The sequence below is a fragment of the Salvelinus fontinalis genome, chromosome 28 (assembly GCF_029448725.1).
Source record: "Salvelinus fontinalis isolate EN_2023a chromosome 28, ASM2944872v1, whole genome shotgun sequence".
Classification (NCBI taxonomy): Eukaryota; Metazoa; Chordata; class Actinopteri; order Salmoniformes; family Salmonidae; genus Salvelinus; species Salvelinus fontinalis.
This window is the reverse complement of record NC_074692.1, coordinates 9,498,214-9,524,159: the sequence shown is the minus strand read 5'-3', so window position 1 is coordinate 9,524,159 and position 25,946 is coordinate 9,498,214. Positions and strand designations below refer to the sequence as shown.

The 25,946-nt window shown below is 42.6% G+C and overlaps 2 protein-coding genes across 2 annotated transcripts; both read right to left on the bottom strand.

Moving 5' to 3' along the window:
* Positions 1-30: 30 nt before the first annotated feature.
* On the bottom strand, positions 31-4,293 carry LOC129826077 (paralemmin-2-like). Its single transcript, XM_055886388.1, has 3 exons — positions 4,022-4,293; positions 2,722-2,779; positions 31-2,626 (listed from the first exon to the last, which is right to left on the bottom strand). The coding sequence occupies exons 2-3, from the start codon at positions 2,756-2,758 to the stop codon at positions 1,890-1,892; spliced, it is 774 nt and encodes a 257-aa protein (XP_055742363.1). The 5' UTR covers positions 2,759-2,779; positions 4,022-4,293; the 3' UTR covers positions 31-1,889.
* Positions 4,294-20,752: 16,459 nt separating this feature from the next.
* Positions 20,753-25,631, bottom strand: LOC129826076 (immediate early response 3-interacting protein 1-like). Its single transcript, XM_055886386.1, has 3 exons — positions 25,451-25,631; positions 25,189-25,290; positions 20,753-21,446 (listed from the first exon to the last, which is right to left on the bottom strand). Exons 1-3 carry the CDS (start codon positions 25,539-25,541, stop codon positions 21,391-21,393), a joined length of 249 nt encoding a protein of 82 aa, XP_055742361.1. The 5' UTR covers positions 25,542-25,631; the 3' UTR covers positions 20,753-21,390.
* Between the last annotated feature and the right edge of the window lie 315 nt (positions 25,632-25,946).

Genomic DNA, 25,946 nt, shown 5'->3' with positions numbered 1-25,946 from the left:
GGACTTTTCTCAAGACATTTGATTACAATATTTAGGAATGCAAAAAATGTGAAGTTTATTGAATGTACGGTAAACAAAGGACACATATTAGTACAAAAAGTACAAGTACTCAAAGTGTATCTAAAGTAAAGAAGAGCAAGCAGAACATAAATGGAAATCAACACATGATCACTCTGTAAGCGGTGCGTAACTGGCTGCAGGGAAGTCAGGTGCAGGAGAGCAGAAATAGGTAACAACCGGAGCACTTCAATGAGGCAAAACAAACTGCACCCAGAACAACAAAATACGTGTTGAAATAACCCGTCGCAAACCAGTCTGAAGTGCACATAACTTTACAACAAACAATTCCACACACAGACATGGGGAGAAGAGGGTTATATGCACGTCAAGTAATGAGGGAATGTAAACCAGGTGTGCGGGAAAACAAGACAAAACAAATGGAAAATGAAAGGTGGACCGGCGATGGCTAGAAGACAGATGACGAGGACCGCCGAACGCCGCCCGAACAAGGAGAGGAACCGACTTCGGCGGAAGTCGTGACAGTAACTACGCACGGCTGAAATGCGGTCACTCTCCATCTCCACCCCTGAGGTGGAAATGCGGTATCCTAGGAAGAAGACGGACTGCTGGAAGAACAAGCATTTCTCAGCCTTGACATACAGGTCATGCTCAAACAGTCGACCAAGCACCCTGCGCACCATGGACACATGCTCGGCACGTGCAGCGGAGTATATCAGAATGTTATCGATATACACCACTACACCCTGCCTGTGCAGGTCCCTGAAAATCTCGTCCACAAAGGCTTGGAAGACTGACGGAACATTCATCAACTCGTACGGCATGACAAGGTACTCATAATGCCCTGAGGTGGTACTGAATGCTGTCTTCCACTCGTCTCCCTCCCGGATTCACACCAGAATGTAAACGCTCCTGAGATCTAGTTTAGTGAAGAAGCGCACCCTGTGCATTGACTCAATTGCTGTGGCTATGAGAGGTAGCGGGTAACTGTACTTCACAGTGATCTGGTTAAGAGCTCGATAGTCAATACATGGGCGCAGACCTCCCTCCTTCTTCTTCACAAAAAAGAAACTCGAGGAGGCGGGTGAAGTAGAGGACCGAATGTACCCCTGACGCAGGGATTCGGAGACATATGTTTCCATAGCCGCTGTCTCCGCCTGTGACAGGGGATACACGTGACTCCGGGGAAGTGCGGCGTCTACCAGGAGATTTATCGCACAATCCCCCCGACGATGGGGTGGTAATTGACTCAAAAAGAGAGCCAAAACGGAATATTCGGGGGGAATGCGCATGGTGGAGACCTGGTCTGGACGTTCCACCGTAGTAGCACCAACGGAAACCCCTTAACACCTCCCCGAGCACTCTCGCGACCACCCCGACAAAACAAATGGAAAAAACAAAACAAATGGAAAATGAAAGGTGGATCGGCGATGGCTAGAAGACCGGTGACGCCGCCCAAACAAGGAGAGGAACCGACTTCGGCGGAAGTCTTGACACACTCAAAGGCTTTCTGTAGAGAACCTATTATTCAGATCAGTGTTTGATTCAAGAGGCATTCAAAGTGGTCCTAAGTAGCTAAGAGAAATGCTGATTATTTCACTATGCACCTTTATTTCGTATTACCCAACACTGTAAATAAGAACGCAAAATCGATGCAAATACAGTGCAGTGACATGACATGACAAATAACCATAATTGTAACATTACCACACATTTTGTGCAGAGTAGTGTGTAGCTTTTGAAGACAATAGGGATTGATTGATAGAAAATTCATACAAAATTACAAAAACTAAAATTTACTACAGTATGTGCTCTGCCTCTGATACAGTGTGAACGGATGAAATGGTCATAAAAAGGAACAGATAGAATGATCATAGAATGGAACAGAAGCAACAGGCCTGCTTTTTAGTGTGTGTGTCTGCTTGTGAAGTGGGTTCCGGGGCCACACTCTCCTCTTTACACTCAGAGAAAGTGTCAGTAGAGATGGACAGCCGTCTGCCACAGACCAGGTCTGCAGCATTACCATCCATGATGGACATGTTAGTGACAGTCTTCTCTCTTAGGGACATGTCACCGTCATCATCATCATCAATGAGGACAAACTCCTTATTAATGTGTACCTCTATTACACAGAGAAGGCTGTGTGTCTCCCCCGACTCATCAATGGTGTGTGCATCCACAAAGGTCATAGTTGAAGTCTCTGTTAGAGTCTCGTGTGTGTCTGTTGAGTTGTCCTCAGGCCCAGAGCAGGGCTGGCTGCTGGAGGCATCACAAATCAACATTACGTTACAGACCTTAGGAGCATTCTGGTCCTGTAGGTCGTTCTGTCCCGTGCCGTTGGTGACTACGTCCGATGGAGAGGGCACCCTTCCTCCACCATCTCTGCTGGTGACCTGGAACAGTCTTTGGGAGTGGGCATCATTCTCCATGATGCGGACATCACCAGGGTATACCTCATACACCACCTTCACCTTCTGGCCGTCATCATAAACTGTCAAACTGCTTGCATCAAGCTTCCTTTCGCCCTCCACCACTAGAGAGGAGAGGTGGATGGCGCTAGTCTCGCTTTTCCTTTGTTTCTTCATGCACTTCTCTGAGGTGCGCTGCACTGAAATAGAAAAGGGAATTATCATCACCACCCTTTTGTCATAACATAACTTAGACATCTTTATTTCACTTGAGCTGAAAGAGCTCCAGGCTTACCAGTTGTAACGTTGTGATAGTTGTCCTCAGAGACCATGCTTAGCGATTATGTGAACACCTGTGAAAGACAATAAAACTCTTATTCAATTACTTTTTTTCTGATTTATCCAGTGTGGACTGGTTAAAACCTTTAAATTAGTTTAGCACACAATACTGTATCAAACAAAACCGTCCATTCAGGAGCGTGTGAAATTGTAATTATGATAACAAACTGAGTGGTACAAAGAGGGAACGTGCTTCCATTTGGTATAGGCCTTTTAAGATAAATTAATAAAGTGAGTACTTTAAAAGAGGCAAAAATAACTGAAATTCCCATAGGATCTAAACCCTTTCAGGAGAGGACAGTGTGAGTAACTGAGGGACAGTTGCTAAAAGTAGCAGCTCCATAAGACACTACCTTGCCACACACACACAGTGAGCAGTTGTTAGTAAGAACATGTCTCGGCAAAGTATCTATTCAGGATATGAATTTGTTAGTCTAACAATTTATTTATAGATGTTATTGAAATTGTTGTAATGGGATGATGCAAACTTTGCTCCTTCTACCGTTGGCCCCTAAACGCCTTACATAATCTAAATTGAGGGAGAATGGTACTAGCCACTGGGCACAGACTTCAATGCAACTTCTATCCCATGTTGGTTCAACTCATTTCATTGAAAATTGGAAACAATGTTGATTCAGCCAGTGTGTTCCCAGTGGGCAGGGCATGATGGGGCATTAAACCACACTATCATCCAACCAGACATAGCCCAGGCTTTTAGTCATCAGCAGGGCTCTGCCATTCCAGACACACTAACTGGAATGCATTCCATAGTTTAAAGGATTGGCCCTGTTACACATGACTGAATTCTAAGCATTACAGAATGGGGACTCCATGAATTAATAATACAACACTTAAAAAAGGCTTAGTGGTCGAGGGAAAATGGATCAATAATGAAAATCTGATTTGAAATTACACAATTATTGCATTATATTGTAAGGGGGTATGCTGTGACATTGCACATACAGTACAGTAGTTTAACAATAGGTTCTGCTATCCACAGAAGAGACTATTAAGCAAGGATGAAAGTAAGGCGGTATGGTCCGGTATGGCGTCCCGGGTAAAATACATAGTGGGGGTACGCCATACTGGTAAAACGTGAGCCTATCACAATTAATACAACATGCCCAAAAAACTAGAGGCGATTACACCATTATTTAACATTACTGCATGTCAGCCGCATGATAACTGTGACAATTTACTGGAAACCGGATGGTATTACGCTCCAAATTGCTTTGTGGTTTGAGGAGAACACTTACATTTTGTCAAGGTGCAGAGGCAGAAACATCGCGGACAAGGTGAAGATGAGTGGCCGAGACCGAGGCGAGCGTTAACAACAGTGATGCATCAATTAAGGCTACAAGTGTAGCCCTAATGACAATCGCAGAATTCCATTACACTACACGTAGGTGTTTTGTAACTGATGTCCCTTTCCATTCATCAAATTGCGGGTGCACAGTGCACTGTTGGGGGTTGGATACTGAAATTATTTTGTGAGTGAACGAATGTGCGCGGGCGCGCCTTTGTTAAGTGATCGTTTGACAATCAGATGAAAACATCATGACTGGTTGTTTATGTCACATCAAAAGGCATAGGCACCGTGTCCATACGGCTGGGGAAGCTAAATAAAATGAATTGCCAAAAGTATATAGTCTAATTTGCTTACTCCTGTCTATACGTAAATAAATACAAATCATTAAAAAATTGGCTACTACACCAGCAAGCATGATTTGGCCACAGAGGATTAGCTTTTTTTTTTTTTTTTTATGGTTGAAATGGCATAACCTACATTCGGAAGGGCCGCAATTTGGGAAGCGTGCGACTAGATGATTGTTAAATTACAATTTTCAGTGAAAATCAGAGAGACCCAGCCAGGCATATCGCAATATTTAAAAATACAATCGTGGAAAAACTGTTTGGAAAGTAATTGGCTATAGTTGTAAAGAGATGACAATGAAAAGACTCCAATAAGTATTTTAGTTAGCCTATCAAAATGTGTAACTTAATTGAGCGAACAGTGGCCTATCTTGTTGGCACCTGCGGAGAACATCAGCCATATCGTCCGTGAGAGGCTACTATGTAATTTTTAGTAGTGTAAAAAAACTGCGTGTGCCACTTGTGTCCCATATCTGTAATTAAATAAATCTATACTGAACAAAAATATTAACTTAACATGGAACAATTTCATTGATTATACTGAGTTACAGTTCGAATGAGGAAATAAGTCAACTGAAATAAATGTATTAGTGCCTAATCTATGGTTTTCACATGACTGAATGCAACTGTTGGTCACAGACACCTTTAAAAAATCCGCCTCACAATGGGCCTCAGGATCTGGTCAAGGTATTTTTGTGCTTCAAATTGCCATCGATAAAATGCAATCGTGATCGTTGTCCGTAGCTTATGCCTTCCCTTACCATAACCCCACTGCCACTATAGGGCACTCTGTTCACAACGTTGACATCAGCAAACTGCTCCCCCACATGACACCATTCATGTGGTCTGCAGTTGTGAGACTAGTTGGAGGTACTGCCAAATCCTCTAAAAGACATTGGAGGAGGCTTAATTTAGAGAAATGAACATTAAATTATCTGGCAACAGCTCTGGTGGACATTCCTGCAGTTAGCATGAGAATTGCAGCTCCCTCAAAACGTGAGACATCTGTATGGCATTGTGTTGTGTGCCAAAACTGCACATTGTAGAGTGCCTTTTACTGTCCCCATTACAAGCTGCACCTTTGTAATGATATATGCTGTTTAATCAGCTTCTTGATATGCCACACCTGTCAGGTGGATGGATTGTCTTGGCAAATGAGAAATGGTCACTAAAAGGGATGTAAAAAAAATTGTGCACAACACTTGAGAGCAATAAGCTTGTTGTACATATGGAACATTTCTGCGATCTCTTATTTCAGCTCATGAAACATGGGACCAACACTTTACATTTACACTTTGTGCACAACACTTGAGAGCAATAAGCTTGTTGTACATATGGAACATTTCTGCGATCTCTTATTTCAGCTCATGAAACATGGGACCAACACTTTACATTTACACTTTACAACACTTTACGTTTATATTTGTGTTCAGTGTACTTTCACACCGGCATGGTACATCTGACTGTGAAGACAATTGTGGAAGGAAAATGGGGTCCCAATAAATTCCCAGTGAACACCCATTTGGTAAAGCATCAGTGTGCTTTTTGGCTTGCATTTCAAGTCAGAAACAGTTGCACAAAGTCTGATTGTGTATAACGAAATCAAAGCTAATTTGCTTGGTTTCACAATCATGGATTTTAAACACATTTTCATTTTTGGACTTACTTTTATTAAAATAGTGGATAGTCATGTTCATATGTCCTTGAATAGTTCCAGAATCCAGCCATCTGTCTCTGCATGATACATGAAGTGCAAATGCTGCTTTGTGGTCACTGAGTGGGGAATAAGAAAATGGGGAATTAGGTGTATTTTCATCGCAACAAAAAACACAAGTATGATTCGTTCAAAGCTTTGCTACACAGCCTAATAAGCTGTAGTAAGACCAAACATGCCATTATGTTACCTACAATCAAGCTATAGGTACAGTATGATTTACTGTTTCGTCAATCCCATTCAACAACAATAACTGAGCAATGTTTCCAGAATGTACAAGAGCTACAGACAAAGTGATTATAATTTTATTTTACCAAAAGTTGTGTAGTCCTCCATTGAGCAGTAAACCTCCTTCAAGCTTCTTCTTCAAGATGTCAGGGGGTTAATGTAAATCACGTCACATCACATGTAGGACATATTGTCAGGATTTGATCAGTGGGCAGTCAGACAGTAAATATTGTCAGGCGCGGTTCACTTTTCCCATGATATGAAGGTCTACAAACAGAGATGCCTTTCTTCACAACCTCCCCCCCTCTCCTTCCCTCATCTCATGCACTCAGAAAATACATTTACTCTCTGTGCAAGGATAGGCAGTCATGGGATGCTCCACTGATTACACTCACACGACTACCACATACAGTAAGGCGGAAGAGATGTGAGCTTCTGATCACATCATTTAAAGATGGTATTTCCAACTCTACAACAGCAGAATTACATCTCTATGGGCGTGCAGACAATATAATGGTTTTACGCCCCCTAATCCACTCACAATAAAGATGATTTCTTTACCACATTAGCTGAAACTGCAATTAATTGTATTTATATTTATTGAACATTTACATACAATCCAGAATCTAATCTCCACTCAGAAAATATGTTTGAGTAGAGACACTAACATTAAACATTAGTATAGTTTAATTAATGGATCTCTACAAAGCATTTCCATTATACAATACTGTTGATGTTCCTCTACATATCTACCCTGTCTACACCTCAGGGAGAACACGTTAGGAACAGTCTCCCCCTCTAAGAAACATCACACTAGTGCAGGGAAGCATGACAATTCCTTCTCTTCGTCCCCTATAACCAAATGTTTTACAATGAATAATACAAGAGGAAATACTTTCACATACACGAAGGCAACGAACAAGGATATAAAATATTCAAACGTCTCCATTCCCTGTAGCCTATGCCGCTTCTGTGAACATAGCAGCATTGGAGTTGTAGAGGAGGACACAGAAAATGCGTTTACACCTCAGTTAATGTTTGATGCAAATATTTATTGTACAGGGTAGCAGTATTGGGGTACTTTGGATCGAAGATGCATTTGTGTAAAACACCTGCTGGACCATAAAGCCTATGCCACATGATGCCACATATTGCCAAAGATGCGATTCATACAAATTCATACCCTTATTATTACGACTTTCATCTATATGATGTTTATACAAAGTCATAACTAATCATTTTAATTCACTTTCTCTACTGTAGTCCTGCAGATTTGAACCACAATGTGAGGTATCTTCCTCCCGTACTGCTCCATTTGGAAGCTGACACACTGGAGAGGATTACACTCGTGCACTCTCCCAAAACAAAATGGTCACTATTCCTGGTACTAACAACGGCTTCTTGAACTGGGTGGTGACAGAGATGGGGATATCTGTAGCCAGAGAGTTTGGCAGGAAGTTAGGGGGAGAAAATGTGGAGAGTAGTAGGGAAAGCCCACAAAAACTTCAGCCCTGTAGTCCAGGGAACATTGATATCTAGTGTCTTCACTTCATCTGGCTCTGATGTGTCCATTTTGGGCGATTAGGCTTGGCTCGCAGTCGGCGTTCCAATTAATCCCAAAGGTGTTCGATGGGGTTGAGGTCAGGGCTCTGTGCAGGCCAGTCAAGTTCTTCCACACCGATCTTGACAAACCATTTCTGTATGGACCTCACTTTCTGCACGGGGGCATTTTCATGCTGAAACAGGAAAGGCCTTCCCCAAACTGTTGCCACAAAGTTAGAAGCACAGCATCGTCTAGAATGTCATTGTATGCTGTAGCGTTAACTACAGTGGCCTAGCCTGAACCATGAATAACACCCAGAGACCATTATTCCTCCTCCAACAAACTTTACAGTTGGCACTATGCATTCAGGCAGGTAGCATTCTCCTGGTATCCGCCATACTCTTTCTATTCTGGTTAGAGCCAGTTTGCGCTGTTCTGTGAAGGGAGTAATACACAGCATTGTACGAGATCTTCAGTTTCTTGGCAATTTCTCGCATGGAATAGCCTTCATTAATCAGAACAAGAATAGCCTGATGAGTTTCACAAGAAAGTTCTTTGTTTCTGGACATTTTGAGCCTGTAATCAAACCCACAAATGCTGATGTTCCAGATATTCAATTAGTCTGTCAGGACCCGGTTACGAACTCGGGTCTCCGGTGTGAGAAACAGTCACTTAGTAAACTGAGCCATTAATAGTCGGCAGAACCCAGAAGATGAGGCAGACACAGCAGTACTTGAGACGGTGATTTAATAAAGGAAAAAGGAAAAGATCTTCAGGCAAAAATATAAATCCACAACGTCAAAAGTAATTCCAAGAGAAAAAATGTATATCCTCCAAGACACAAGGAAAATCCACAAAGTGGTAAGAACAGCAGGGAAAAAACAAACCTCAAAAGAATAATCAAAAATAAACAAGAACAAAACCAGAGTACCTCAAGAAAATCCAACTGGAGAAACAAATGTTCACAGCATGGCTGGGGCTGGGTGCTAACATTCAAACACAGAGCAAAGAACTGAGGAACACTAAGGGTTTAAATACATTCAAGGGAAATGAGGCACAGATGCAAATAATAACTGGAACAAGGGAAAAAACTAAAGGGTCAAAAAAGCACAATGGGGGCATCTAGTGACCAAAACCTGAACAATCCTGGCCAAATCCTGACATAGTCTAAAGAAGGACAGTTTTATTGCTTCTTTAATCAGAACAACAGTTTTCAGCTGTGCTAATAAAATTACAAAACGGTTTTCAAATGATCAATTAGCCTTTTAAAATTATAAACTTGGATTAGCTAACACAACGTGCCATTGGAACACTGGAGTGATGGTTGCTGATAATGGGCCTCTGTACACCTATGTACTGTATATCTAGGAACAGCATTTACCGTGTTGAATGACTGTGATTGAGGCTAATCGCAACGTCCTGTATCATCTGTTTATTTAACCTTTAGCCAGTTAAGTCATTGAGAAGAAATATTCCTTACCAATAACAACCTGTTTTATGTTCTTTCTTTCAGCAACTCCCTCAGATGCACTGGAGTCAGTGGACATATCCCAGTTTGAAGTGCCAAGGCTGCCAGTCAATGACTCTCACTGTGAGATTAATGAAATCCTGCTGGATTTCAAGTCATCAGGTACAAAACTATCGCTTTACTGTAGATCTTACTTTACTGTAGATCTCACTTTACTGTAGATCTCACTTTACTATAGATCTTACTTTACTGTATATCTCACTTTACTGTATATTCTCATTGTGTCAATAGTCAATAAATCAACAGAATGGCTACATACACTGTACAATGTATAATCGACATATGGTATAACCAAATCAATGTGTGAATTATTAGAATTTCCACCCCCCTCCTATCATATCACTTGGTGTTTCCTACTCAGATGGAGATGGACCTACCCCTCACCCCCTCCCCCAAGCCTAACCTGACCCAGCTCTGTCTGGCCTCCTCCCAACTCCCAGCTGAGCAGATCTCTCCACTCTACAGATAGTAAGTCACCTCTTGACCTATCACCAGTGTGAGGGTAAGACTATAAAGATAATACCATGTATTTTTCATAGCTGGGGTACATTCCTTGGCGTGTTCTACAACTGCATATGTGGCTGCTTATATCAGGATACAGGATATAGCAACCTGCAATGTTGTTTGTTCTGAGATTCCATCACTAAGTGTGCTGCACCCTATACACAGTACATCATATCTCTATATATGGCTCTGTAAACGTGCCACTGAGTGATGCAGCGTGCCACTAAGTGATGCAGCGTGCCACTAAGTGATACAGCGTGCCACTAAGAGATGCAGCGTGCCACTAAGTGATGCAGGGTCTCATGGGTTCAGTGATTGTCTTGTTGTTATTTCTTATCTGAGATAGATCAGGAGGAGATGGAACAGGCACTTTGAATGTAAACTACCGACTTCAACTGTAGATATTACATAGAAAATCTGCCATTTCCAGCTACAATAGTCAGTTACACCATTAACAATGTCTACACTTTATTTCTGATCAATTTGATGTTATTTTAATGGACAATGCATATATTTTTTTTTCAAAAACAAGGACATTTCTAAGTGACCCCAAACTTTTGAACGGTAGTGTATATGAGAAACAATATCAGCACATTGAAGATAATTGTTCCAAACGTGAACAAATAAACAACCATCTTAGTAGGCAGCGTGCTGTTTGAAATTATGATTATAATGAAATGAAATCATATCCCTAGAACAAATTTGACTGCTACACTGTCAAGAGACTGCCTTTGACATCACCATCGCAGGAGCATAAATGGCCCTGTTTTTTAAGAAGAGCGAAAAAGGTGGGGAAACAAAAAATTATTTGATGACTGTCAAACACGACATTAGCTTTGAGTAGTTTATAAAAGCATTAAATGTTTGTATAAAGAAAATATATGGCACATGCTGGAAGCCCCGCAATGAAAAAATGTATCAGAATATTTCCAATTTTCAGAAACTTTATGAGAAGCTCGGTGCTTTTAGCAATGCGGGTGTATTTATATACACTAGCGTTGCTTTCAATTGTATGGAGGAATGCTGCATTCAAAACAACTGGGAACTCGGAAATCTCAGACTTCCGACTATATCGGCCATATACCACAAACCCCTAAGGTGCCTTATTGGTATTATAAACCGGTTACCAACATAAATAGAGTATTTTTGCATCATACCCGTGGTATATTGTCAGCTTTCAGACAATCAGCATCCAGGACCCAAACTACCTGGTGTAAATACTTTGCTTGACGTAACCAAACAATCCACTTATTGTGATCATTTGACAAAATGTTAACAATAATCAAATGATGAGATTGAAAGGATTAAAATTGATGAAAGATGAATGTCTGCACTGCAGACGGGGCCAACTAATAAGAGAGTGAATAGCTGAGCACTGAGTACTGCAATGCACATTCTGGCAGTCAAACAGAATTGAGGCAGTAATGTCCATCCTCCATTGACTTGACGCGTTAGAAGTTTCAGGAAATCGTCAAATCTCCGGCTGGCTGTGTCTTTCAGGATCTGATATTTTAGTCGCAGGAAGAATCTACATCATGGTATTCCAAGACTGTGATGATACACAAAGCAATAATTCAAAGACAAGGACTGACAGGGATCAGCATGTTAGTGTTAAATCATTTGTTTAAATAACAAGACTTGAATGACAACAGAAATTCCTAACAATGGAGGAATAATTCCTTATATTTGGGGTTTTGCTTGGGGGGACAGGTGCAGTATATGATCCTGACTGGTTTGTTGTTTGTCCACAATCAATGGATAGCTTTTCAACATGAATTAAAATGGCCATGGAATAGACAGTAGTGCCTTTTAATAGCCTGAGATTTTTGGTGTTGCTATTCTCATGGCACAAGGAAGCCAGTACTTCCCCAGGTAGACCAGTACTTCCTCAGGTAGGCCAGTACTTCCTCAGGTAGGCCAGTACTTCCTCAGGTAGGCCAGTACTTCCTCAGGTAAGCCAGTACTTCCTCAGGTAGGCCAGTACTGCCTCAGGTAGGCCAGTACTTCCTCAGGTAGGCCAGTACTTCCTCAGGTAGGCCAGTACTTCCTCGGGTAGGCCAGTACTTCCTCAGGTAGGCCAGTACTTCCTCAGGTAAGCCAGTACTTCCTCAGGTAGGCCAGTACTTCCTCGGGTAGGCCAGTACTTCCTCAGGTAGGCCAGTACTTCCTCAGGTAGGCCAGTACTTCCTCAGGTAGGCCAGTACTTCCTCAGGTAAGCCAGTACTTCCTCAGGTAGGCCAGTACTTCCTCAGGTAGGCCAGTACTTCCTCAGGTAGGCCAGTACTTCCTCAGGTAGGCCAGTACTTCCTCAGGTAGGCCAGTGCTTCCTCAGGTAGGCCAGTGCTTTCTCAGGTAGGCCAGTACTTCCTCAGGTAGGCCAGGACAAAGGGATACAGAAGCACTTCCTCCAGTGTTGTTGAAGTGTCTTCAAAGTCTTTATCCTGTAAAGTGTATTGACAGAAAAGCATTACAGTATTTCCAGTATGTGATGCAGTCATCCAGACGGTCCATTCCTGTAATGCCAGGTTATTTTGTTGTAATCCACCGGTTTACAGCCTGCAGAAAGATAACGCTATCATTCAGTGTATTCTTTTACCCTAGCCTAAAAGTGAACATGTTTAATGTCAAAAGTGTTCTTTAAAAAAAATCTTACAATAATAATTACCTGCTAGACGTGATACCGGCACAGAAGGATGTGGGCATTTGGGAACACTTATTTTATAGCCCCCACTTCCTTCATGTCCTTGTCCACCATAAAGGTCCTAAAGATAATAATAAATCACTCACATTGCACACGTACACACTGTCTACAGATTTTCTAGGCACTGTAGTTAGCCTACATGTGCTGTAGATCTACAGTCATTCATCGTAATGCAGAACAAATACCTGGTCTCAAATTCCTGCGCAGCATTCCCGATCTTCCTCAAGCAGAATGCGACATTTTCCGTGGCTCGTTATGAAAGTTGCCACAGGAAAGCCGTTCCCACCCTCATCCCTGACAACTAGTGCGTAGATGGCATAGCCATATGCAGTGTGGCCTGCAAAAGAAATGCAGGTCTAAGCAAGTTAACCCAGAAAGTAGTGGCTCCGTAACACATTGTGCCTCTGCCACACAGGCTGTCACACAGGCTTTCATTTTCGTTCGACCCTCTATGTGCGCATCTTGAAAACGTCTCTTCACTGATGTTGAATGAATATGAATGTTGTTCTTGTAAAGTGTTACCATTTTGTTTATACACCAGAATAGGACGCATCCACGAACAACAGGTTTTTACCACATTTCACCATCTTCTGCCTCTGCTCTTGATTTTGAAGAAAGAGGAGCAGAATGAGGAGCAGTCGATGCTCAATGTCTCGTTGGCACGGACGTCTGAAGAAGAGGACCATGGTGCAGCGTGGTGAGCGTACATACTTTTATTTTAATGATGTCGCCAACAAAACAATAAACATACAGAAACGACCGTGAAGCTTAACTCGGCTATAATGCCGCTAACAAAGATAACTTCCCACAAAGACAGGTGGGAAAAAGGGCTACCTAAGTATGGTTCTCAATCAGAGACAACGATAGACAGCTGCCTCTGATTGAGAACCACACCCGGCCAAACACAAATAAATAGAAAACATAGAAATAAAGAAACTAGAATGGCCACCCTATTCACACCCTGGCCTAACCAAAATAGAGAATAAAAGCCTCTCAGGCCAGGGAGTGACAGTACCCCCCCCCCCCCCCCCCCCCAAAGGTGCGGACTCCGGCCGCAAAACCTGACTCTAAAGGGGAGGGTCAGGGTGGGCTTCCATTACGGCGGCGGCTCTGGTGTGGGACGTAGACCCCCCTCCGCCTCTGGCTCCCCCCACTCTGGTGGCGCATCTGGTACGGGGACCCTCGTCGCCGACCCCGGACTGGGCACCCTTGTTGCGGGCCCTGGACTGGAGACCGTCGCTGGAGGCCCCGGACTGGAGACCGTCGCTGGAGGCTCCGGACTGGAGAACGTCGCTGGAGGCTCATGACTGGAAAACGTCGCTGGAGGCTCCGGACTGGAGACCGTCGCTGGAGGCTCCGGACTGGGGATTGTCGCTGGTGGGAGGAGACGTATAGACAGCCTGGTACATGGGGCTGCCACAGGGCCCAGCAGGCTGGGGAGACATACAGGAGGCCTGGTACTTAGAGGAGGCACTGGATGGACCGGGCTGTGGGGGAGCACTGGAGATCTAGTGCGTATCCCTGGCACCACTCTTCCCGGCTGAATGCCCACTTTAGCCCGGCACCTGCAGAGCGCAGGCACAGGTCGAACCGGGCTGTGGGGGAGCACTGGAGCTCTGGTGCTTAGCACTTGCACCGCTCCTCTTGGCTGCATGCCCACTTTAGCCCGGCACGTGCGGGGAGCTGGAACAGGCTGCACTGGGTTCTCCTGGCGAACTGGGGAAACCGTGCGTAGAGCCGGCGCAGGACTCACCGGGCTGTGGAGGCGCACTGGAGGTCTGGTGCGTGGGGCTGACACAGTCTTCACCAGACGGCTAGCACGCCCCTCAGGACGAGTATGGAGAGCTGACTCAGGTGACATCAACCCGAGGCCACGCTGCTTGGTCCTTTGGTGGTGGGAAGTTCTGTCACGGCCGTTAAAAGAAGAGGACCAAGATGCAGCGTGGTGAGCGTACATACTTTTATTTTAATGATGTCGCCAACAAAACAATAAACATACAGAGACGACCGTGAAGCTTAACTCGGCTATAATGTCGCTAACAAAGATAACTTCCCACAAAGACAGGTGGGAAAAAGGGCTACCTAAGTATGGTTCTCAATCAGAGACAACGATAGACAGCTGCCTCTGATTGAGAACCACACCCGGCCAAACACAAAGAAATAGAAAACATAGAAATAAAGAAACTAGAATGCCCATGCTAGTCACACCCTGGCCTAACCAAAATAGAGAATAAAAGCCTCTCTATGGCCAGGGCGTGACACTCGTTTTTTCAGGTCCGTCTTCGCTTGAGAATCCACACTCAGAGAATCGCTGTTGTGATGCCTCTCTAGCGACTCATCCTGTTCTTGACATTCTTGACATAGCACCTATCTTGCATGTCCATGAAGCCTCTAGCCTTAGACCACTCCATTAGATACACTCATGGCAATCTCATGGCACGCCTTCCCTTCAACAGCGAGGAATGAAATGTGGGACGTCAGGTCTGGGTGGATCCTGTTGTTTTTCTGCTCTTCGGTCGTGTTACTGTGTCCAGTGTGGAACATCTTTCTTATGATGGTGGGTCCATTCATTAGGTCAAAGGACACATAGGCCTTACAGCTGTTTGCCCTAGTCTCATCAGGCTGCCCAGATGACTTCTCTTTGGGGTTGTCATTGTCACGACTTCCGCCGAAGTCGGTCCCTCTCCTTGTTCGGGCGGCGTTCGGCGGTCAACGTCACCGGCCTTCTAGCCATCGCCGATCCACTTTTCATTTTACATTTGTTTTGTCTTTGTCTTACACACCTGGTTTCAGTTCCCCAATTACCTGTTCATTATTTAACCCTCTGTTCCCCCATGTTTGCTTGTGAGTCATTGTTTGTTCTAGTGAGGTCCGTTATAGTGGCCTTGGTTTATTTGACGTGCATTGTTTTATTGTTGAGTAAATTGCTTTCATTAGTCATATCTGCTGTCTTGCGCCTGCCTCATCTGCACCAGCGACACACAGACGCATTACAGTCATGCCTTTCACAGTGGTAGTGAAGAGACTTTTGTCTGTGTTTGGTGCAGATATATGCTTCCTCTATTTCGCCTAGACTCTTCTGTATGAAATCTTCAAAGGTCGTAACCCCTCCACTTCTGCTCCCTGGCTCTTCTTTCTGTCTCTCTCCCTTATATGATTTATGAAGACTTCTGTTAAATAATACAAAACATATACGTACCTCTCATTATAATTTCTATCTTTGGTTGGCTTTTTATTCATTGCAATATTCATGTTTTACAGGGATGTTATGATCATGTCATATACCTGGACTGAAACTTTTATTTCAAGCTTTTTCATCAAACTGTTCCCTTTTCTTTCTTTTTTGGGGCTAAAGGGTCCAGTACAATCCTCAGATTGTTGTTTTTATTTTTAGTGTCATTCAAATTTCTTGATTTAAAGCATTTTAAAAACAGGTATGTCATGTTAGAAACACAGTGCCCTGGGTTAGTAGAGAGCATTATGAGGTATGAACGAATGTAGCATATAAACACCGAGTGTAGCTTTCACCTGGATTCACACTGACCAGGTGAATCCAGGTGAAAGCTATGATCCCTTATTGATGTCACTTGTTAAATCCACTTCAATCAGTGTAGATGAAGGGGAGGAGACAGGTTAAAGAAGGAATTTTAAGCCTTTTGACAATTGAGACAAAGATGATGTGTCATTCAGGGGGTGAATGTGCAAGACAAAATATTTAAGTGCCTTTGAACAGGGTAGTAGGTGCCAGGCACACTGGTTTGTGTCAAGAACTGCAACACTGCTGGGTTCTTCCCGATCAACAGTTTCCCTTGTGTATCAAGAATGGTCCACCACCCAAAGGACATCCAGCCAATTTGACACAACTGTGGGAAGCATTGGAGTCAACATGGGCCAGTGTCCTTATGGAATGCTTTCGCCACCTTGTAGAGTCCATGCCCCAACGAATTGAGGCTGTTCTGAAGGCAAAAGGGGTGCAACTCAATATTAGGAAGGTGTTCTTAATGTTTTCTACACTCACTGTATAACAGGGCACAAAGTTAACGGTAGGCATTGAGACTAATCTATATATAGATGTTTAAAATTAAACATAGGGGGCCACTATTAACTGATTCAATGTCCAATTTGGGGTTAGTGGGGCCTTCAATAGCATTGCCCCCAAATCGTTAAGGCCCCCCTACAAGTTGGCCTGACTGAGAGCACTCTCTCTGAGTTGAATTACCTCAGGCTGGAAAAGTGATGTAAGATACCTCAAAGTGAATGTTCTCAGACTTGTCTATCAACCAAAAAGCTATTGTAATATTTTCCATTATATACAGTGCATTCGGAAAGTATTCAGACCCCCCTTGACTTTTCCACATTTTGTTACATTACAACCTTATTCTAAAATTGATGCCACCCCCCTCCCCCCCCCCCTCATCAATCTACACACAATACCCCATTATGACAAATCAAAAACAGGTTTTTAGAAATGTTTGCAAATGTATTAAAAATAAGAAACAGAAATGCCTTATTTACACAAGTATTCAGAACCTTTGCTATGAGACTCGAAATTGAGCTTGTGCATCCTGTTTCAATTGATCATCCTTGAGATGTTTCTACAACTTGATTGGAGTCCACCTGTGGTAAATTCATTTGATTGGAAGTTATTTGGAAAGGCACACACCTGTCTATATAAGGTCCCACAGTTGACAGTGCATGTCAGAACAAAAACCAAGCCATGAGGTCGAAGAAATTGTCCGTAGAGCTCCGAGACAGGATTGTGTCGAGGCACAGATCTGGGAAGAAGTTTGGAACCACCAAGACTCTTCCTAGAGCTGGCCGCCGCCCGGCCAAACTGAACAAACGATGGAGAAGGGCCTTGGTCAGGGAGGTGACCAAGAACCCGATGGTCACTCTGACAGAACTCCAGAGTTCCTCAGTGAAGATGGGAAAACCTTCCAGAAGGACAACCATCTCTGCAGCACTCTACCAATCAGGCCTTTATGGTAGAGAGGCCAGACTGAAGCCACTCCTCAGTGAAAGGCACATGACAGCCTGCTTGGAGTTTGCCAAAAGGCAACTAAAGGACTCTCAGACCATGAGAAACAAGATTATCTGGTCTGATGAAATCAAGATTGAACTCTTTGGCCTGAATGTCAAGCGTCACATCTGGAGGAAACCTGGCACATTCCCTACGTTGAAGCATGATGGTGGCAGCATCATGCTGTGGGGATGTTCTTCAACGGCAGGGACTGAGTGACTAGTCAGGATTGAGAAAAAGATGAACGGAGCAAAGTACAGAGAGATCCTTGATGAAAACCTGATCCAGAGTGCTCAGGACCTCAGACTGGGGAGAAGGTTCACCTTCCAACAGGACAACGACCCTAAGCACACAGCCAAGACAGCGCAGGAGTGGCTTCGGGACAAGTCTCTGAATGACCTTGAGTGACCCAGCCAGAGTCCGGACTTGAACCCAATCGAACATCTCTTCAGAGACCTGAAAATATCTGTGCAGCATTGCTCCCCATCCAACCTGAGCTTGAGAGGATCTGCAGAGAAGAATGGGAGAACCTCCCCAAATACAGGTGTGCCAAGCTTGTAGCATCATACCCAAGAATACTCAAGGCTGTAATCGCTGCCAAAGGTGCTTCAAGAAAGTACAGAGTAAAGGGTCTGAATATTTATGTAAATGAAACATTTTTACTATAAATTTGCAAAAATGTATACAAACCTGTTTTTGCTTTGTCATTATGGGGTGTTGTGTGCAGATTGATGAGGAAAAAAATATTTATTCCATTTTAGCATGAGGCTGTAACTTAACAAAATGTATATAGCCTCGCTACTGTTATTTTATTGTTGCTCCTTAATTATTTATTTTAAAAAATCTTTAAAAAAATGTGGCATAGTTGGTTAAGGGCTTGGTAGTAAGCATTTCACTGTAAGGTTTACAACTCTTTAATTTGGCGCAAGTGACAAATGCAATTTGATTTGTTATCAACCCCTTGCCTTGGGGGACATGGCAGCAGAACCCAATACAAATATGCCTAAAGACTGAAAGTGGGGAGGGAGCGAGAGAGAGAGCGAACAAAAAGAAAATTACTTGACACATTGGAAAGAAATAACAAAAAAACAGAGCAAACTAGAATGCTATTTGGCCCTAAACAGACAGTACACTGACCCAAATTTAGGAAAAGCTTTGACTATGTACAGACTCAGTGAGCATAGCCTTGCTTTTGAGAAAGACCGCTGTAGGCAGACCTAGCTCTCAAGGGAAGGCAGGCTATGTGCACACTTCCCACAAAATGAGGTGGAAACTGAGCTGCACTTCCTAACCTCCTGCCAAATGTATGACCATATTAGAGACACATATTTCCTGCAGATTACACAGACCCACAAAGATTTTGAAAAAAAAAACGAATCTAATTTTGATAAACTCCCATATCTTTTGGGTGAAATAAAACAGTGTGCAATCACAGCAGCAAGATTTGTAACCTGTTGCCACAAGAAAAGTGCAACCAGTGAAGAACAAACACCATTGTAAATACAACCCATATTTATTATTTTCCCTGTTGTACTTTAACTGATTGCACATTGCTACAACACTGTATATAGACATTTGAAATGTCTTTATTCTTTTGGAATTTGAGTGGGTGTAAGATTTACTGTTCACTTTTTAGTGTTTATTTCACTTTTGTTTATCCATTTCACTTGCTTTGGCAATGTAAACATGTGTTTCCCATGCCAATAAAGCCCATTGAATTGAGAGAGAGAGAGAGAGGGAGAGAGAGAGGGAGGGAGATCTAGTCCATCAGCATGACTGTAGTTTTTGTATCTGAAAACCTGTAAATCTACTCGTAATCCTATCTAATTCATTAGCTAGTCTGCTCAGTTTACATGTAGCATGGAATCTAGCTTGAGGTCTGTCAGTCAAACATGAATAAAAACATGTGCTTCCATCAAATTGATTTGTTGCAGTTAAAACCCACTGGGCACACATTAGTTGAATTAACGTTGTTTCCACGTCCTTTCAATGAAATTACGTTGAAACAATGTGGAATAGACGTTGAATTGACGTCTGTGACCAGTGGAAAGGATGTGCGTGATGACGTCACGCACATAAAAAAATATTTTGCAGTTAAATTCCACTGTACCGAGTTACAATGGGTTTCCATCTTGTTTTCAAATCTACTGATGGTTTTGTCACCAAAAAAACATGTTATATAGCGAATGTGCCCACTCCAGTCTTGGCACATGTGCTCTAGCCAACAGCTCCCAGGTACTGTGTGATGAGATTATTATGGTCAAAAGAGCATGATTATTTTTATTTGTCAAAGGGCAGCCAAGCATCAATCATCATGTCACCAGAATAAGACCCTGAATGTTAATTGGAAAGGAGCATCAAGCTCATAATTTATTTAATCTGTAGCCTAATAAACTGCAGGCTTTCCCGAGTCGGAGTGGACCACACAACAAATCATCGTGTGACTCCAAGTTTATATTGGTAAAAGTCACCTTGTCCGAGAGATTTGCACGGTTATCAAAACGTCACACCAGGGTAAGCCTACACGAAACACAGCCCTTATTGGAAGTGTTTCTAAAAGGCCCTATGGGAAAAATGAATGATTGGAACCATTTCCCTGTTTGACAGGTATTATGACACCTCCAACGTGGAACTCTATTCCCCCGTCGTCATGACCAACCGGCCTGCCCACCGACAGTTATACAATTGAAAGCAACACTAGTGTATGTAAATACACCCGTGTTGCTAAAAGCACCTAGTGAGAAGCACCCACCTTATTTGGTCGCCCTTGTGCTCAAGTTTGCAGCTAGTTCAAGGTGCACTGATTGATGCCACTCATACAGGGTACTGCTAACATTTTTTTTTACAGATTTGCCATAGGAAGGATTCATTTCGTTTACATGCAAACAAATAGCCATTTAGCAAATATATATTTTGAGCAAGGTCTCCTTGGTCTTCGTAATGTGCTTTTGACACAGCCATGATCAAAGAAAAGTTGTGTAAGTAGGGAGTGTGTTCTTGGACAAAAAATAATGTAATGCACTACTAAATAACTCTGGATGAGTGTTTCTGCATTTTTTTTAGCTAATGTTGGGTTATGAACAATCTCAAAAGTGGTAGATTAAAAAAACAAAATAATAATCTTTATTATTTTCAAGTAATTCATAGAAAGTTACTTGGAAAAATTTATACATAAAAAAATGTCTGCATTTTACACAAAATATGACATTTCCCGACTAATGGTGTTTGAGTCGGTCTGTTCAAATTACGTACACTTAACTTTTTATCCAGGAATATGTTAAAAGCAACAGACATAGAATATACCATCAGAACTGCGACGAACCACAATTTCAAATAAGGAGAAAGTTGAATCATGAGATCAAAGTAAATTATCCTTTTACAATGAAGAAATCTTCCAAAAGCAACCGTAGGCACTTTTGAACTGCCTTGTGCTATAACATTGACTAACAGGTGTCTGTAAAAGAAACTGCGAATGTAGTAAACCCAGATTGTTCTTGCATCTGAACTGTCACTTAGCCTGACCTAAGACCAACAGGTTTGACAAATGAGGTAAGGAATAATAATAATAAAGGAAATCAAATGTAATGCTGAATCTCTGAGATACATAAACGTGTGGGTGTACTCTTCTTCCTGGTGCATGTAGGGTCCCTCCTCCAGGTGCCAGGGTGACATCCCCCTGACCCCTAAAAGTGTCTTCTCTTAGTTCAGCGTCCAAATTCAGTCCAGTCTTCTCTTCAGCCAAAAAGCAGCAACAACACAATGCAGACAGAATTGACAGCAATCAAGGGCACTGCAAGATGAGAGAGTAAAGATTATGAATAATGCCAAAGTCAGACCAGTCTCAGTTCAGTCAACATCAAATTGTTAGAGGAAAACAAGAATAATCTATTTAAGAAAACAACAGTATGAATGCAGAATATATATATTTTTTTAAATATTTGAATATGGTATTGATTTTTAGATGGACATCGCATTATATCTCTCCCATTATGGGGTCTGTGAGAGCATGTGCAGCGCCACTGAAGCCATCTCCATTTTGAAGGGCTTCCACTAGATGACATAGCCAAAGTCAAAATTGTCTATATCGGGAAAAAAGATTATGAAAACAAATATGTGCTTTTTGGTTTTAATTTAAGGTTAGGGGTTAGACAATGTTAGCAGTGTGGTTAGGTTAAAGTCAGATTTTAAGAAGATAAATTGTAGAAAGAGGAAGAGTTTATGACTTTGTGGTTGTGTTAACTATCGACAACAATTATATTTTTCTACTACTACTTTGTGCTGTCAAACAAACGGAGAGGGTGCACAGTGCCACGTAGAATGTGTGGTTTGAACAGGTATAAAGTAAAGGTTGGTCATTTACTGCCACCCGCAGTTATGGAATGTTTTCTGACTAGTATAATTCATTGCCTGATCCCTCCTGGCAACCTGATGGAATTATGTGATCCTTCCTTAACCCATAGATGGGTTAGGTTACAACTTCACGAAAATGATGCCCGGGCATCAATGGGGCGAAATTCTGTGTGGTATGATTCTGGATGATCAGATAACTATTAAAAATTAAAACAAGTTGCAATGTGGGGAATTGCAGGTGGCTCGTTTCAGCTTGTTGTATCTTGCTATTGATAACATGTCTAGTTGAGGTGTTTTGACTTGTCACGCCTATGCCAATATGGCTAAATGTCGCTAGCTAGTTAAACAAAATTAACCAACAACTACGATGAACTTAAAAGACAAGTGCTCATTGTACAGATTTATTTCTGTTTTCAATAAAGATTAGGAAAGGAAATATAGTTTACATCTTGTGAACAATCCTTTGATTCTATGCAAACTCCGCCTTCCTTGACTGTTGTGCACAATATCGTTAGCGAACTGCAGCACCTCAAACGACTCGTTCTCGAGTTCAAGTTTGTTTATAAAGCTGTGTCCATCATAACTTTTTCCGCAACCCGATCAAATTCACATAGAAATGTGAGTTATAAATCCGTCATTCTCATTGAAAGCCAGTCTAAGAAGCAGAACATATGTTCTATGTACTCTATTTCTATGCTTCCTGTCCTTAAGTTTCATTTTTGCATCTTACTTTCGGTTTTGTACACCAGCTTCAAACAGCTGAAATTACAATATTTTTGGTTATTGAAAATATATTTCATAGCGGTTTAGACGGTACAATGATTCTCTGCACTATTGCTTGTTTTGTCACATAAACTGAAAGTAGGAAAACTATTAGAACTTTTGCAACCAGGAAATGGCGGAGCGATTTCCGCATATTGCAGCTTTAATTAAATAATTATTGCACCATGCGATTAATTATCAGTTTTTCTTATCTATGCTGCCTTCAGCATGATCTATTTTCCTGCGCTCATATATGACAGACAGTTGTTGGTCGGAGAACGTCTCTGGAGCCACTGAGTGTGTATCAATCATGCTGTGGGACTTATTATGGGGCCACAGTGTGGCCCATTATCGGATGGGGCCACAGTGTCTCCTGACCCCTCTTGTCTCAGCCTCCATTATTTATGCTGCAGTAGTTTATGTGTCGGGGGGCTAGGCTCAGTCTGTTATATCTGGAGTACTTCTCCTGTCTTATCCGGTGTCCTATGTGAATTTAAGTATGCTCTCTCTAATTCTCTCTTTCTCTCTCTCGGAGGACCTGAGCCCTAGGACCATGCCTCAGGACTACCTGCCATGATGACTCCTTGCTGTCCCCAGTCCACCTGGCCCTGCTGCTGTTCCAGTTTCGACTGTTCTGCCTGCGGCTATGGAACCCGTACCTATTCACCGGACGTGCTACCTGTCCCAGACCTGCTGTTTTCAACTCTCTAGAGACAGCAGGAGCGGTAGAGATACTCTTAATGATCGGCTATGAAAAGCCAACTGACATTTACTCCTGAGGTGCTGACTTGTTGCATCCTCGACAACTACTGTGATTATTATTATTTGACCATGCTGGTCATTTATGAACATTTGAACATCTTGGCCATGTTCTGTTATAATCTCCACCCGGCACAGCCAGAAGAGAACTGGCCACCCCTCATAGCCTGGTTCCTTTCTAGGTTTTGGCCTTTCTAGGGAGTTTTTCCTAGCCAACGTGCTTCTACACCTGCATTGCTTGCTGTTTGGGGTTTTAGGCTGGGTTTCTGTACAGCACTTTGAGATATCAGCTGATGTAAGAAGGGCTATATAAATACATTTGATTTGATTTGATATTATGGCCAGCAGATCAAACGAACAACTAAAATGACAGGTCACTCAGAAAAACTAATTATGACTCTCGAGTCAGTACAAAAAGCATAAATCATTCACCAAATGCACATCACTACAACCCATATGAAGTCCCACCCAGTTGACTACTTCAAAATTGTGAAAGTAATCAATGGCGCTGCTCAGTCTAAAACAAGCTTTTGGGCACTAAAGTCACAGATAGAACAAGGAGCCAGATGTTTCACCGGATGTATAAATCTGAAGCATCCGGAAGGATTTTTCACCCCTGATAGGATGCCACCTTTCCGAAGTCAGTTCGTCAAATTTCTGCCCTGCTAGAGCTGCCCCGGTCAACTGTAAGTGCTGTTATTGTGAAGTGGAAACGTCTACGAGTAACAACGGCTCAGCCGTGAAGTGGTAGGCCACACAAGCTCACAGAATAGGCCCGCCGAGTGCTGAAGCGCATAAAAATCGTCTGTCCTCTGTTGTAACACTCACTACCAAGTTCCAAACTGCCTCTGGAAGCAACGTCAGCACAAGAACTATTAGTGGGGAGCTTCCTGAAATAGGTTTCCATGGCTGAGCAGCAGCACACAAGCCTAAGATTCCCATTCTCAATGCCAAGCGTCGACTGGAGTGGTGTAAAACTCTGCACCATTGGACTCTGCAGCAGTGAAAACGTGTTCTCTGGAGTGATGTATCACGCTCCACCATCTGGCAGTCTGACGGACGAATCTGGGTTTGGCGGATGCCAGGAGAACGCTACCTTCCCCAATGCATAGTGACAACAGTAAAGTTTGGTGGAGGAGGACTAATGGTCTGGGACCTTTTTATCATAATTTGGGCTAGACCCTTAGTTCCTGTGAAGGGAAATCTTAAGGCTACAGCATACAATGACATTCTAGATGATTCTGTGCTTCTAACTTTGTGGCAAAAGTTTGGGGAAGGCCCTTTCCTGTTTCAGCATGACAATGCCCCTGTGCACATAACGAGGTCCATACAGAAATGGTTTGTCGAGATAGGTGTGGAAGAACTTGACTGGACTGCACAGAGCCCTGACGTCAACCCCATCGAACACCTTTAGGATGAATTGAAATGCCGACTGCAAGCCAGGACTAATCCCCCAACATCTTGTTGCTGAATGGAAGCAAGTCCCCAACATCTAGTTTAAAGCCTTCCCAGAAGAGTGGAGGCTGTTATACCAGGAGGGGGGGCAGGTGAGCAGATGTCCACATAGTTTGATCACGTAGTGAATCTTGGGTTAGTTATAATATATACACACACGCACACATATCTTTGCTAAAGTCCTCTATCCATCTATATGGTCATACCTCTCATCACTGTCCTCACAGAGCGGACAAGGTTCATTAGCTGCACTTTGATGCCTGGTTCATCACCAAATCCACCAACACTTTGGTCCACACCCCAGCCAACTAGAGGGGGGAAAATGCTATATTATATGCAAACACTAGGCCATAAGAGATATCATTGTATCAATAAACAAGCTTTTCCACGTATTACTGGTGGAACTAGCTAACGTTAGCAAAACACTGTTGAAAGTAATGTTAAACAATAATATGCACAGCCACTTACTTTTACTTAAAAATCTATCTTCGTGCAATACGGCGACCGCATTAACACACAAAATCACCGCTTGAATAAGGGAATATAATGTAAACGCCATTGATATCTGTAAAGTATTAGCTAGCTAACTTTAGCAGCTCCACGTATTTCTTGTGACGTTGCCTAAATGCATCTATGGCAGCATGAGAAGGACGAATTGAACGAGCAGTTCGAAAGCGTGACTTCCTGAAAAGTGAGTGACACAGTAAACGGCCAATGTAATACCAATAATGTATAATAATAATCCATACTCATGGCCAAAGGGGTAGCTATTGATTTGATTGTGTGCTTGAAAACGTTGTCCAAAAACGAATATTCCTGGGAGGCTAGGGATGTAAACATAGACATATAATTGAATGGCTCTCATTTAATATGATCAAAGACTCAATTTGCAACTAATTTACTATAACGGTCCAATGTAATTTCTATAGATGAGAAAAGGTAAACTTGAGGACGCCACTGTAGA